General features: G+C 47.4%; 1 protein-coding gene across 5 annotated transcripts in view; it reads left to right on the plus strand.

Annotated features, from left to right (window-relative positions):
- The window catches only part of Nedd4 (NEDD4 E3 ubiquitin protein ligase), an 85696-nt gene extending 70644 nt beyond the window's left edge, over window positions 1–15052 (plus strand). For all 5 annotated transcript variants that reach the window (XM_055598375.1, XM_055598347.1, XM_055598359.1 and 2 more), the window contains 13 exons: window positions 50–108; window positions 1208–1273; window positions 3575–3804; window positions 5129–5250; window positions 5369–5439; window positions 7473–7568; window positions 7874–7947; window positions 8256–8316; window positions 9761–9820; window positions 10520–10627; window positions 11225–11321; window positions 14323–14395; window positions 14780–15052. In XM_055598375.1, coding sequence (XP_055454350.1) covers window positions 50–108; window positions 1208–1273; window positions 3575–3804; window positions 5129–5250; window positions 5369–5439; window positions 7473–7568; window positions 7874–7947; window positions 8256–8316; window positions 9761–9820; window positions 10520–10627; window positions 11225–11321; window positions 14323–14395; window positions 14780–14882 — 1220 coding nt within the window. In that variant the 3' untranslated portion in view covers window positions 14883–15052. The remainder of the gene's footprint in view (window positions 1–49; window positions 109–1207; window positions 1274–3574; window positions 3805–5128; window positions 5251–5368; window positions 5440–7472; window positions 7569–7873; window positions 7948–8255; window positions 8317–9760; window positions 9821–10519; window positions 10628–11224; window positions 11322–14322; window positions 14396–14779) is intronic.
- Window positions 15053–15305: the final 253 nt, after the last annotated feature.

A 15305-nucleotide genomic window follows, 5' to 3' on the forward strand; every position in this document is an offset into this window, starting at 1 on the left:
TTTCCCCGAGCTCCGGGCGTGAGGAAGACTGTCTCTTGTCTTTCCCCAGACATGAAGAAGACGCAGTGGGAGGACCCCCGGCTGCGGAGCGCGGCGGTAACCGGGCCAGTGAGTCCCCACCCCGGGCTGTGGGTCGGGCTCCAAGAGGAGCAGCCTTTGCTGGCCCCTTTCTGAAAAGGTGGTGCGAGGCCGCTTTTACCCTGTGTCCCAAACTTGGACAGTGAGACTCAGCCAGGGGCGGGGGCAGAGGGCTGCTCAGCGGATGCTCCCCAAAACCAAAAGGCACACCGGGGAGGAGCCAGCCTGTGACGGGGTGTGCGTGTGGCTGCTCCTGTCCTCTCCAGGGCCACACCTTCAACGAGATTTTTAACCAGAGCCACTCCAGATACCCACTATTTAGGTCCTGTTCACATTTTCTGATTACTTACATTGTACTTGATTATACTACCCTTGACTTGGGTTAATTATAGGAAGTTCAGTCTCTCTAATATAGCTACTTTTTTATTTTCCTCCAAATTTGTTAATTCACAAAATTAATAAAAATTAAATGTAAGGTTTTGTTTTGTTTTAGATTAGTGTTTATTATCTTGGTATGTACTCTTTTAAAATAAAAAAGAACAGGAGCTCCTGGGAGTTGAACAAGAAAGTATATTTTTTTCAAATTGTTCCTTTAATGGAGAAGAGATAATTCCAAAGCTTTTCAGAAGTAAAAATCTCTACTTGAAAGACTTATTTTGCCTCTGGCATGTCACATTTTAACAATATTGCATGGTGACACATGCTGCTAGGCCTAGTACTCGTAAGGTGGAGGCAGATGGATCTCTGTGAGTTCAAGGCCAGCCTGGTCTACCTAGAATTCAGGGACAGCCAGTGATACATAAGAGAGACTGCCTTAAAAAAAAAAAAAAAAGAAAAAAGAAAAACTGCAGCCATGGGTCCTAATGAATGCAATTTTATCTTAAAGAAACATTTTTTTAAATTTTTTTTAAGTTTTCTGTTTGCTTTTCTTCAAATGAAACTTGAATTTCCAAATAATTATTGTGTGTGTGTGTGTGTGTGTGTGTGTGTGTGTGTGTGTGTGTGTGTATATATATATATATATATATATCCTATATATATTCAGAAAATATCCAGGGGGAGCTTATAATACTGTTTAGAGTAAAAACAACCTAAACTTTCTTTGTTTTCCCAAATTTCTCAACTAAAGGCAGTGCCCTACTCCCGGGATTACAAGAGAAAGTACGAGTTCTTCCGAAGAAAGCTGAAGAAGCAGGTTCGTGACATTGTACCAGCCGCTCGTAGAGAATGGGGGTGCGCATGTGTAGTGCAGTTTCCTGTGGAGACCCCAGCCACCGGGCCCCCTGCACCTGCAGTTCAGGTGCTTGTGAGCTGCGCAGTGTGAATGCTCTAAGGTGGGGTGAGGTCCTTTGCATGAGCAGTACCCACTCTTAACTGCCGAGCCCTCTCTCCAGACTTAGGATGGATGTATTTCAGGTAACAATTGTTAAGCAACGTGCTCACATTCATGTTTATTTTCCAGGAGTCTTTGTAACATAGAAAAACATCATGAGACATTTCCTTAAGTCTCTTGGGCCTTGGTCTTTGTGACTTTGTGCTCAGAAGATTTTCTTTTTACTTTGTGTTTGAGACTTCTGGGTTAAGCCATCTGTTCTTCATAGCTTTAAGTACAACATTTCTACATAATGTCTTCCTCATGCACTGACCCCTTCCTCCTTTCCCTGCAGTTTAGGAGCATGGCCACTAGGTGGGAGTGTTGGGTTGTGCTTCCTTGGGTGAATTTTCCAGGGATTCAAAATGGTGGGTTGGCTGCCAGTATTTTTTCATTTGCAAATTTAGCAAAATGAAGTTCTACATTTTTTTGGTGTAAATATTATATTCCCCCCAGCTTTTTAAATAGAAAAGGCCTTTTAAATTTTCCCAAAGTTAAGTGATACCCTTAAATGATAGCTTTGTGTCTAAATTACTCTGAAAATGGTTCGCTACCTTTAGGCGTTCTGATTTTAAAGCGTTTGATGAGGGAGATGGGTAGATAGTCCAGTGCTTGGGCCCTCGGGAGGCAGAAGCAGGCAGATCTCTGAGTTTGAGGCCAGCCTGATCTACGTAGAGAATTCCAAGCCAGCCTTGGCTACATAATGAGGATATATCTCAAAAGGTTAAAAAAAAAAATGGTAGAACGCAATTGAGGAAGACATTAACTATTGCCCTCTTACCTGTACATACATACACATAGAGAGACAAACTACTCAGACACTTTATAAATAAGCAAATACATGGGCATGCGGTGCTCAATTTTTTTAAATATAAATAACTAAATCGTTGGTGTTTTGAGACATTCTGGATGGGGCCCAGGCTAGCCTCCGACTCATGCTGACCTTCCTGCCTTAGGCTGTTAGCTGTTCCCACAGACAGCTGTTCATGGGCGGCTTCTGTAAGTTTGGACTTGGTGGTGCCTTCCCCCACTCCCACCCCCGTGCTGTGCGGTCCTTGAAGCAGCCTCCTTTCATGCCTGTCCCCATCCCTCACCCCACTGAGGGACCTGGCCCAGAGCAAGGCCCTTTCCTGCACCAGTTGCCTGGTGATTAGTCTTGAAAAGCCACTTTTCTCCAGGCCTGCTGTTACTTAACTTGCAGGAACTGTGGGGGAAACCAGTGAGGTGCTTATTCCGCTTCTGTGGGCTGTTGTTTGTACTAAGTTGAGGGGCTTTCTGTTTCCCCTTAACATACTAGCGGATTGACATGTTCTCTGAAGAGCTGCTCTTTCTCTCTTTGGCCCGACAGAAGACTTCTGTTCTCCTAACAGAGCCGACGTGACAGCTGTACACAAAGCACTCAGGGAACACACTCAGATACACTTCATAGTGTTTACAGCAGGCTCCGAGCCATAGTTGTCCACACTTGCCTCCAAAGCACAGGACCTAAAAGAGATGAGGGAGCCAGGTGTCCTACATTAAGAGCAGAGGCTGGAGAGCCAGACCTTCTCAGCTTCTGAAGTCTCTAGTTTCCTCATGATAAGACGGAGACAGTAGCTTGTGACAGTGTCGGTGTGATGAGTGAATGAATAAGGACAGCGCCCGGGACAGGAGCAGGAGCAGGCAGAGAGCGAGCAGCCTGCAGTAGGTGAAACGCTGGTGCAGAATGGCCAGGCCTGCAACTCATGTGGAACGCGCTGCTGGCGAAATGCGTCTAGGGTTTGTTCTCCCCGTCTGTAGCTTCTTTACACGTAAAACTCAGAAATGATTAGGGAAAGTGTGTATGTGCTGCCACTGTAGAAGAATGTTAAGGCTATATGTCTAAACTGGGTGGGGCGGTAAGGGGTGCTGAGGATAGAAGGTCTTGAGTTCTAGGCCAGCCTGAGCTAAATAGCAAGTGCACGGCCAGGCTGTGTGACAAAAACAGACCTGTTTCTTAAAGCAGAGGGGAAGGAAGGGAAGGTCAATACGCCCGAGTGGGTTTTTCCTGGTGGGTTTGCTTACAGGAAAACGGCCGTGGGCAGAGTGAAGTGTGGTAACACGCCAGGCTGGTTTAAACCATGTCTCTCCTCCCTGGCTCTGCAGAATGACATTCCAAACAAATTTGAAATGAAACTCCGCCGCGCAAATATCCTGGAGGATTCTTACCGGAGAATTATGGGAGTGAAGAGAGCCGACTTCCTCAAGGCTCGCCTCTGGATTGAGTTTGATGGTGAAAAGGGACTTGACTATGGAGGCGTTGCTCGAGAGTGGTTCTTCCTCATTTCAAAGGAGATGTTCAATCCTTACTACGGGCTGTTCGAGTACTCTGCTACGTAAGTTCAACTAAGACTGTAGTCACTGACATCACAGCTGGCACACATTCTTTAAGTGACTGTGTACATGAGGTGAAAACAGTTCAGTTCTCCAGAACTAGGTGGCCTGTTAGAAAGCTGTGTGATTGATGTCACAGGGGGATGATAGCTGACGTCTCAGAAATGACTTTCTAAAATTGGGTTATATAACATGAAACATTTTAGCCGTGTGTGTGTGTGTGTGTGTGTGTGTCTCCACGGTGGATTGCACATGATAAGGCCCTCTTCCACAGAGCTTCCACTCTGGCCTTCTGTGAGCACACATTTGGCTGACATTTCAAGTACATTCTGCATTATTGATCTCTGTACTTTTCCCATCCTCCTGAAATAAGTCTCCATTAAACATTTTCCCCTCCGTCTCCTGGCAGACACTGGTCTACTGTTCTCTAGTGACAGTAGGTGCACAGTACCATGCAGCTTTTGGCCTCAGTGTGTGGATTATTTAACTTAGTATCTGCCGAGTGATATTTCCTTGGGAAACGTGAACAGACCTCTGTTTGCCCCAGATAGGGTACTAAGAACAGACCAAGTAGGATTCTACCAAAGTCCAACATGGTCTTTCTTGAATTACTTTTAGAATTGTGGGTGAGGGGTTGATTCTCCTGCGTCAGGGATGACTCAAAGCTAGCTGCCTAGCGTGGGTCAGGGCCTACAAAGGCCATGTTCCTGGAGCTCACTGCATGACGTCAGGTAGCTCAGAGTCTCTTCTCCCCACAGTTGTTGCTCTTCACCTAGCCCAGGAGAGGGGTTCTGTGGATCTTGCAAGTTTTGATAACTCCCTGGGTCTGTCTTTGTTTTTAATTTTGTTTAATGTGTATAGATTTTAGCCTGCATGTCTATCTGTACCACATGCATGAAGTACCCTCGGAGGCCAGAAGAGGGCATCAGATCCCTAGAACTGGAGGTACAGGTGGTTGTGAGTGGCCATGGGGGTGCTGGGAATTCAGCCCAGCTTTCTTCTACACAAGCAGCAGGTGTCCTCATCACTGATCTGGGTCTCCAGCCCCACTTCCTGAGTCTTAGGGGCCCCTCCCTCCTCCAATTGGCAGGGTTTTCTCTTTGTCCTTTGTACATACAGATGGACAGCTTTTGTCTATCCATTTACCTGTCCTTTGGGATTATTTCTACCTTTTGACAGAAATGGTTAGTTTTAAGACCATTATCAGATCCAGTGGTTTTCATAGAGGAAGATAACAAAAGAGGAGAAATTTTCATAATCACTTGCCTAGATACGGTTTCCTATGAAATTTTGAGCAGATGACATAAGTGTGGTTTGTCTTCACAGGGATAATTACACCCTGCAGATAAATCCAAACTCGGGCTTGTGTAATGAAGATCACCTCTCGTACTTCAAGTTCATCGGTCGCGTGGCTGGGATGGCAGTTTACCATGGCAAGCTGTTGGATGGTTAGCATTGGGAAACAAACTTCTTTCAATATGGGATTGTTGGGTTTTTCTGAAACATGAGTTTTAATCTCCCTGTGGCGTTTGATAATCGTCTTAAATATATTTTGTTTCTTGAAAGGCTTTTTCATTCGCCCCTTTTACAAGATGATGCTTCAGAAAATGATCACGCTGCATGACATGGAGTCGGTGGTAGGTCTCTCGTGTGTGGAGAGTTGGGGCCTGGCAGGGGTTGCCCATGCTGGGTAGGGGCTGTTCCGTTAAGCTACACACACAGCCCCGGTGATTTGTTTTGAAAACAGAAATTAATATGTTTTAATGTTTCCAGATGTAAATGAGGACTATGGAGATGGCCCCGTGGGTAAGAGCATTTGCTGGGCGAACACGAGCCTGAGTTTCTGCTCTCGTACCACAGAGACAGCTGGCCATTCTGTAAGGGTGTCTGAAACCTCAGTGCGGTGGAAGGCAGAGAGGCTGGAGGATCCCTGGAGCTGGCTGCCCATGAGCTCAGTTCCGGGGTCAGCCAGAGACCCTGCCTCAATGGGATAAAGCAGAGACTGACAAAGCAGGGCTCTCAACACATGTGCTGAGTAGATGCATGACACACACTCATGGACAGTTTTTCTGGCATAATGCAAATGGACATTTTTCTGGCATAAAATATACTGGAAGGAAACTTGCTCGTCCCCGCCCCACTTGTTCTGAGCTGGGCCTTTTTCCGGTCTCCTCCCTGTGTCCACCGCACACTGGCTTGATTCCCACGCTTGTCTTAATTTTCCATGCGCTGCAAATACTATTTATGCCTTCTGCTGAACTCTTTTGTATCTGTCTTTTATATTTACCTGTTTTTTTTGCTTGTGTATGTGTGGGCACCCACACATAGAGGGAGTGAGTTCTCTCCTTCCATCTTGGGGATTCCCAGGGCTGGATTCCGAGCGTCAGCTATAGTGGCAGGTGCCTCTACCCACAGAGCCATCTCCATGGACAGCTTCCTGCTAACGTTTTAAATCTTCATTTGTTTATGGGGGGGGGGGTTGCTTGTATCATGGCACACCTGTGGAAGTCAGAGGACAGTTTGCAGAAGTCCCTTCTCCGCTTCCATAATGTGGGTCCCAGGGATTGAATGAACTCGGGTCATCATGCCTGGTGTCAGTTGTCTTTACCCACTGAGGCATCTTGCTGGACCTCTGCTAAGTACTTTATACCATGTAGTAGTTAGACACCTATTGGGTTTTAAGTTATACTTGTCTGTGACAAAGGGCTTAAAGCTGGCACTCCAAAGGCAGAGCACACACACACAACACACCTCATGTACATAGGATAAAAAATAAACATAACTTTTTGAAAACCACACCGTCTGTAAAAACTGTATAGTTGGTGACTGACCTTGGGCCCCACGCGCACCACCCCACACGGGGCCACCAGCAGCACACATAAGACTTGGTCCTTGGCCTTCCATTTCTTTACAGGAGCCTCCACAACACTCTGCCTTTGGAGTGCTCTCAGAGCCAGGAAAGAAGGCTTAGGTCCCTGAAGCCGGAGTAACAGATGGTTGTGAGCCAGTTGTGAGCCGCAACGTGGGTGCTGAAAATTAACCCTTGGTCTGCTGCCGTGCAGCCAGAGCTCATGACCACTGAGCTGTCTCTCCAGGCACCTGCTGCTTCTTTCTTGTACTTTCTGTGCTACAACAAATGTTTGAGGTAGCGAACAGGCTGTTCTGCAATGCTCTGTGGAGCCAGGGATGGCTTCTGAGCCTCCTCCTGGGTGCTGGGAGCACCGGCCGCACCTGGTTTCTGCTTTTCTAGGAACCGAGTGTTGGGCTTTGCACATGTCAGCAAGTACTCCAGCAGCTGGGCCCCAGCCCCAGCCCCAGCGTGGTTCTTTAGGAGCTGTAAGAGCACATAGTCACTGTGTGGGTTGCTTATGATTTTGTGTTTAGTGTGGCCCAGCCCTGAACTCATGCAGTCTGGCAATCCTCACGCTGGGATTTCAGGTGTGGGCCCTGTGTGCAGCTTTTCATATAGGTGATAGGGGAGCCATCTTCCCAGCCCGTCATGGGCGGTGAGGTAGCTTTGTATGTACAGATTGTTTTTTTTAACACAGGTTTTTCTTAGGGGTATAGCTCAATGTTAGAGCACTTGCCTAGAATGTACAATGTCCCGAGTTCAATCCCCAACACTGTAAGATGAATTAGCCCATTAATTAGAATGTAATTTCCTTTCTAGGATAGTGAATATTACAGTTCTCTGCGCTGGATTCTTGAAAATGACCCGACGGAGCTGGACCTGAGATTCATTATAGACGAAGAACTTTTTGGACAGGTCTGTGGGCTCTCAGATATATCATTTGCAAACCCTCTGCTGTCACCTACGTGTCTACATCAGTACATGCCTGAGGCCCTTCTGCGGCCTGCTTGTCCACCGATTTCCGGTAGTGGGCGCTGTCTCTGGGGCGGTTGTTGTGCCCGCACTGATATTTGGTGATTCCCTGTTTATCTTAGGAGAACTAATACTTAAGTTTCCTTTGAATGGATTTAATTTAAAGCACCAGGCTTCTGGTGTAACTCATGCTCATCCCCCCTCACCCCCATTTTCCTCGCTAAAATACCATGTCATGTTTAATTTAGACACATCAACATGAACTGAAAACTGGCGGCTCAGAGATTGTCGTCACCAACAAGAACAAAAAGGAGTATATCTAGTGAGTGCTTCCTTTCTGAGTGTTCTAGAAAGAATTCTGTGCTGCTTTCTTTTCTTCTTAATTAATTAATTTGTTTATTTACTTTTGAGAAGATTTTTCCTTTACTTGCTCTTTCTTCCCCTATGCCGGAATCTAATTTTCTTAGGAAAACACACTTTAGTTCTCCCTGTTTCTGTTCAGCTTTTGCCTTGGGCCCAGCTAGTCTGTCTGTTCCTAAGTGGAATAAACATGTCCTAAAATTGTTTCTTGGTTTGTGTGTAGAGGGGGAAAAAAAGAAATGTTTTGTTTTACTTTTTTTCTCCTTTTAGCCTTGTGATACAGTGGCGATTTGTGAACCGAATCCAGAAGCAAATGGCTGCCTTTAAAGAGGTACAAAGTGCTCTTTCTCTTGCCTTCCCATCACTTCAGAGAACCGCCTGTAACTTTTAACTTTCAAGTGTTTGCATCTCAGTGCGTCTGAGAGGGATGAGATGTGGCTGGCTTTGTGAAACCGTTCACAGTATGTTTTCAGTTTAATTTCATGTTTCTGAAATAATATGCACATGCATGCCTGTGAAGGCCCTTAAAGGAGCCCTGGAGCTAGGGTTACACGCAGTTGTGACCCACCCAACAAGGTAGGTGTTAGGAGACAGACGCGGGTCCCCTGCAAGAGCGCTGTGGACTCTTAAGCACTGAGCCATCCATCCAGCCCCGTTGAGCATATATTTATATTAGCACAATATTGCTGGAATAGATGCTCACTGTGAAAATACAGTCACTCTGAGCAGCAAACACTGAGCGGGGAAGTGCTGAGCCTTCAAAGTCCTTGCTAGTCAACCATGAGGACCAGAGTTCTAATCCCAGAACACAAGTGAATGCTGGGTGGGTAGCTGTAATTGCAGCCTTGGAAGGTAGAAGCAGGGGACACCCACACCAAACCCAACCTCACTCTGCCTGATGCCCCCCGCAGGCTGGTCGTATCAGTGAGCTCTGGGTTTGATTGAGAGTCCCTGACTTAGTGAATAAGGTAAAAGAGCAACTGAGGGTGATTCTTGACATCAGCCCCCAGGCCCCCGCCCCTCCAGACACACAAGTGTCCACATGTACTCAGACATGCCTAGACACACACACAATGAATGAAAATGGTTTGAACCCTAGGCACATATGGTCACGTGGTGGAAGGAGAGAGCTGACTCCTGCAAGCTGTCCTCTGACCTCCACATGTGCAGCAGGGCATTTGCAAACATAAGACAAAACGGAATGTCTCAGAAGCAGCTGATATCAAATAGGATACAAATCCAGAGTGTTACATCTGATGTTGGCCCTGTCCCAGGCAGGGCAGGTGACAGGGTCGTGGGGTGTGAGCGACTGGATTTAGCACTTCATACTGTATACACTTGGCTGTGAAGGGAAGAAGAGAGGGGTGTTTTTAAGGCGGCTGTGGCTTGGGCAGACTGCAGGGGGTGGAGGATGGTTAGGAGGAGGGAGCTGAGGAAACAAGGTAAGAGGCTTGCAGAAGGGTCCTCCCTCCTCTGCAGTGGGCGCAGCCAGGATGGGGCATGGATTTCTTTCTGCTCATCTCCTTCTTGATACTGTGAAGAAGCGGTGGGGAGGGAGGGAGGGAGGAGGCCTGAGAAGTGATGGAAGGTTTTAAAGCAGCCACTTTGAGAAATAAAAGCAGAGAACAGCCATATTGATATCACAGTGATGAGCTTGTGACTGTACAATGGCAAAGTGAGAGTGCTCCCGAAGATCTGTGTACAAGTGGGAGTGCTCCCATGCCACCAAGATGCCCCAGCCTGGGAGCTGAGCCTGCAACCTGCTTTCCTTCTAGGGATTTTTTGAGCTGATTCCACAGGATCTCATCAAGATATTCGATGAAAATGAACTAGAGGTAAGAAATATTTCTCTGTGTGGGTGGGAATGGTGAAAACTCTGGGCCTGAGTTCAGTCCTCAGCACCGCTGGGGAGAGGAGGGACTACAGAGGAGTGGGAGGGAGAGGAGCGGATTCAGCTTAGATGGTAGAGTGGCAGAGTTTGTGGAGGGAATGGGGGAGGAGGTGGGGCTTACTCGGCGTGTATGAAGCCCTGGGTGCCGTCCTCAGTGCACTTAAAAGCAGGTGTGGCGCACACCTGATAACCAGCTCTTGGGAGGTGGAGGCAAGAGGATCAGCGGTTTGGTGGCATCCATAGCTACACTGTTTGGAGGAAACCGGAGCTACAGGTGCCCTGTCTTCAAAATGAGAGCCCACAAGATGACTCAGTTGGGAAAGGCATTCACTGCCAAGCCTGACAGCCTGAGTTTGACCCCTGGGCTGGAGATGGACTCCCAGTTGTCCTGACTCGCACTCATATGCATGTCACTACTTTTGCATGCAGACACACACATACAAACATAAATGAAGTAAGAAAGATGGAGAAAGAGCACTGTTTTACGCTAAGACAGCTATGGCTGGATGTAGTGGTGCACTGGGGCTGAGGCAGGTGGATCTCTTGAGTTTGAAGCCAGCCTGACCTATGTGACAAGTTCCAGGACAACAGAGCTTTGCCACAGTTTTTCCTGCTCTCGGTTCTGACTGTGTCTTGTCTGCAGCTTCTCATGTGTGGCCTGGGAGATGTGGACGTGAGCGACTGGAAGGAACATACAAAGTACAAAAATGGCTACAGCATGAACCACCAGGTTATCCAGTGGTTCTGGAAGGTAAGCCAAACCGTGCTTTGTGTACAGTCTGCTAGACCATGCCGCCTAGAGGAAGCAGACCTTTGGTTTTGTGCGGTGTGCCTTTGAGTGTGAGTCCACACTCCCACCTATGTAGCGGTAAGAGGGAAAGCGTGCGGAACTGTAGTAAACGAGCTGGGGCAGACACGGTAGCTTTCACCAAGATGGGGCCTCTCTCAGGGACGTGGAATAACCTGCATCGTGGCTTCTTCAGGTTCTCTTACGGATACCCCATTCAGTAATATCAGTAATGTAATGATTAAAGGTTTTTAAACTGTGTGTGTGTTGATATGTCACGTTTGCAGTGCCTGCAAGGGCCAGAGGAGGGCACAAGATTCCCCTAGAACGACAGGTACAGACAGCTATGAGGCAATATGTGGGTACTGGGAGTGGAACCCGGGTCCTCCACAAGAGCAGTGAGCATCCTTAACCCCAGCCCTGAGAGAAAAGCCTTAGAAACAAGGGTTTGGGGAACAAGAAGAGCAAAACTTTTGTGATTATTCTCTGAATTCTAATGGCTTTTCCCCCGCTGGATAATTTGTCAGTACTCTTCTCTAATGAGTCTTTCTGTTTTTTCAGGCTGTTTTGATGATGGACGCAGAAAAAAGAATTCGCCTGCTTCAGTTCGTCACCGGCACTTCCCGTGTGCCTATGAATGGATTTGCTGAACTCTATGGTAAGGAGTCTGCATAGATACCGCAGAAATGCAGGCACTGGCTGTCATTCTCATGGCTGATGAGTCTTCAAGTTCTGCCTTTTTCTTTTGTTGTTGGTGGGTTTTGGGGTTTTGGGGGGGTTTTGTTTTGTTTTTGTTTTAAGACAAGGTTTCTCTGTGTAGCCCTGGCTGTCCTGGACTCACTTTGTAGACCAGGCTGGCCTCAAACTCACAAGCAATCTGCCTGCCTCTGCCTCCCAAGTGCTGGGATTAAAGGTGTGTGACACTGCGCCTGGCCACCATTTTCTTGTTTAGCGTAATTTTTAAAAAAAAATTACTTTAAGGGTTCGGGAGACAATTTGATTGGAAAGTGCCAGCCTAGACTACTTGGCAAGCTACTTGTGGGTAGGAGACCCTGTCCCCAAGAGGAGATGGTGCCTTAGGGAACTGACCTGAGGAGGCCCTCCAGCACACACACATGCACTTTGTGCATACAGAGAATTAGGACTTCTGAGTGATACAATGTGACATACTGAAGCAGGCCACGCTGCTTTTCTACCTTCTAATCAGATGGTGGAGGAGAAACTGGGAAATGGTGGAGTCACTTTCATCCTTGAACATAAGCTCTGTTCTCTCTCTGGTCGCAGGGACAGCAGTGCCTCTTGCCTGGCGGTCCCCAGCCTTCCTAACGCTGCAGTCCTCTTCTGCAGTTCCACGGCTGTTACGAATCACAGTATAAATACCTGTGTTTTCTGATGATCTTAGGCAACCCCTGTAAAAGGGTCACTCAACCCCCAAAGGGCTCACAACCCACAGGTTGAGAGCCACTGCTCTAGGGTACTGGCTAAGGACAGCAGTAAAAGAGTGTTTGCCAAGTCTCAGCAGTGAGCAGTGGCCTTAGAGAATACATGAGCTGCACTAAAAAAAGTTAAATTACCCCTCTTACCCAAGGATTCACCTTCTGCTATTTCAGCTACTGCAGTCCTTGAGTCCAAAAATATTAAAGGATATTTCAGAAAGGGCCGAGGCCACAGTCACATGCCTTTGCTTAATCTGTACTGTTAGGTTGTTCTCTTTATTCATTATTACTACTTTTTTGTTTCTTAAGTGTGATATGGCGTGTATACGTAACGCCAGCAAATACGGGATTCAATACTATCCACTACTTTAGATGCCCACAGGGAACTTGAAATATATTCTCCACAGATGAGGAAGAACTCAAAGATTGCTTTGGAATTAAAAAATAAAATAAAATAAAAAGTAGGTTTTTTGCCCAGCTTTAATTTTTTTATCATGGAATAGTATTTTTCCTTCTGTGGTTTGCGGTAAGCCGTGGGGTAAAGGCTTTCTGTAGGTTCTTCATTCTTGTGAAAATGGCAAGGCCCCAGATAAAGCCACATAGCTCCCTCTCTGTTTTTATTTTATGTGTAATGGTGTTTTCCTTCATGTATGTCTGTGTACCATGTTCTTGCCTGGTACCCAAGGAAGCCAAAAGAGGGTGTCAGAGCCCCCATAGCTGGAATTACAGGAGGTTGTAGGGCACCCAGTGTGGGTGCAGCGGCCCTGACTTGGGTCCTCGGCAAAGCACTGTGGGCTCATAACAGCCGAGCTCTTGGCAGCCCCAGTACCAAAACTTGTAGCTGTGACTCTGAGCATGGATGGTGAGATGAGAAGTTACACCTTGCTGCTGAGAATAGTACATTTTCTCTTGCTGCTTCTGGCAGCTGTGCGTGCGCATTTGGAAGAGATTATGAGACGTGAGGAGAAGAATGGAAAGTCGCCGGTCAGGATGTGAGAGCCCAAGTTATTTGGTGGTTGGGGTGTTGAGGATTGGAGCAAGCTAAGTGGAAACTCTGAAAGAAAAAGAAAGGCAGTTTCTAAAATGTCCATAATGAGAAAAAATGTAGAGCATGTAACAGGGTCATGTGCTCTACCTGTGGGTCACAACCCCTTTGGGTCACATTTCAGACATTTACATTACAGTACATATCTGTTGCAGAATTACAGTTAGGAAGTTTCAACGAAATAACATTATGGTTGGGGTCATCACACCCTCTGGAACTGTATTAAAGGATCTCAGCGTTTGGAAGGTTGAGACCCACCGGTGTGTTCGCGTGTGCACACACTCAGAAAAAGTCACGAATCAGGTGTCTGAGCCCAACCTGGATCCCGGCACTTGGGAATCTGAAGCCCAGGGATTGACACAAGTTGACGGGCAGCATCAGCCACACTGTGAGTCCCAGCCCGGACTGCGAGTGACCGCCAGGCTTGAGCAGCAAACGAAAAAGAAAACAGCCCCCCCAGCCCCGAGACGGCTCAGTAGCTCAAGGCACTTGGCCGCCCTTCTTGATAACCTGAGTTCAATCCCCAGAACCCACAGGTGGAGGGGACCTCCTCCACTCACTGTTCTCTGGCCTCAGCACGTCTTCAGCCCGGATACACACAGAGAAAATATAACTTAACTTTTCTTAAAACTCGGGGCTGAGACTACAGCTCAGTAGTCAAGTACTGAAGGCATGTGGGAGGCCTGAGTTCCACACCGGGAAACAACAAAACAAAAGAAAACCACACGCACACACAGCAGCAAAAAAAAAAAATCCCTCCCCAAACTAACCACCTAACATGCTAGGATTTGGGTGGCTTTTATTTTCTTTGGCCGTGTTTTATTCTCTTGTTTTCAATTTTTTTTAGTAACATATAAGCAGAAAAAAGTTAAAACTATTTTTTAAGGGAATCAAGAGCAGAAGGGGACTCTTCCCTTCTTCTGTGTACCTGTGAAGAAAGTCCTAGGAAGAAGCAGCAGGGCCAGGGCCAGGGCCAGAGGAGGGCGCTCCGCTCACAGTTGAAATGACAGTCAGTTTGCTTTATGACCGGCAGGCAACTCCAAGCACAGGGCAGGCTTCGTTTTCTTTTCTGCTTCATTTTCTGTGTGTCGAGCTCTGCATATAGCGAAGGTGTGTTGCGATGTCTAGGGACTTGTGGGTGAAGATGACTAACCCGCAGAAACTCACCTTCCCCGCAGGCTCAAATGGACCCCAGTCCTTCACAGTTGAACAGTGGGGCACCCCGGACAAGCTGCCAAGAGCACATACGTGGTGAGTAGAGCTGGCTCCCTTGGCAGAGCAGAGTTCCCCTCCCCGCCAGCCTCCAGCGGCCCCTGCCATGCCCTCCTGTAGGGTGTGTGACGGCCTTAGAAGAGAGGGAGAGATGGGAACACAGATCCATGCTCAAAATCCAGGAAGCTAAGGGTAGAGAGGCCCAGCTGAAGTGCAGGCTGTACATATCCCCCGTTCCATGAGTCCCCAAAGCGCTAGAACAGTTCCCTGTGGGAGGCTAACAAGGTCAAGGTGGGAGGGGAGGACAGAGAGTTAGGAGAGCCTGCAGCCTATTAAGACCTCTGGTGGCAGTGATCCTGTGGTTACCATGGTGACCGTCCCTGCACCATGTCAATCCTAACCAGATCCTCTCTGTCCTTTCAGCTTCAATCGCCTGGACCTGCCTCCCTATGACTCGTTCGACGAGCTCTGGGATAAGCTTCAGATGGCAATCGAGAACACGCAGGGCTTTGATGGGGTCGACTAGAGAGGCAGGTGTTCGAAACAGGCTGTGGGGGCTTGACCACCATAGCTTCTAAGCAAAAGCAAAATCCCATCTTACCACTTTCCAGAAATTTCTAAAAGGTTGTCACTGGCTTCTCCCACGAGACCAGAGGATAGTTTGTCCATGATTTCAGCCACCACCATGCTGACGTATTCATTTGTCCAGTTTCTTTGTCCTGTCGTTAAGGTTCACGCATGCTCACAGGACTCGAGTCCTGTGCGCCTGCATTCTGACCATATCTCATCTTGCTAGGCACATCCTTCTGAAACTACTGAGATTCCAACTGTGAAATATCTGTAATGAGTATCTGGTGGGAAAAAGTTGATGTTTCTTTAAGATGAAATTTGGACAAAGAAAGTCTCTCTCATATTGAGTAAACCGCGACACACTTAGCGCCACTTGTAG

This window comes from Psammomys obesus, unplaced genomic scaffold (genome assembly GCF_907164565.1).
Source record: "Psammomys obesus unplaced genomic scaffold, mPsaObe1.curated_primary_1811, whole genome shotgun sequence".
Taxonomy (NCBI): domain Eukaryota; kingdom Metazoa; phylum Chordata; class Mammalia; order Rodentia; family Muridae; genus Psammomys; species Psammomys obesus.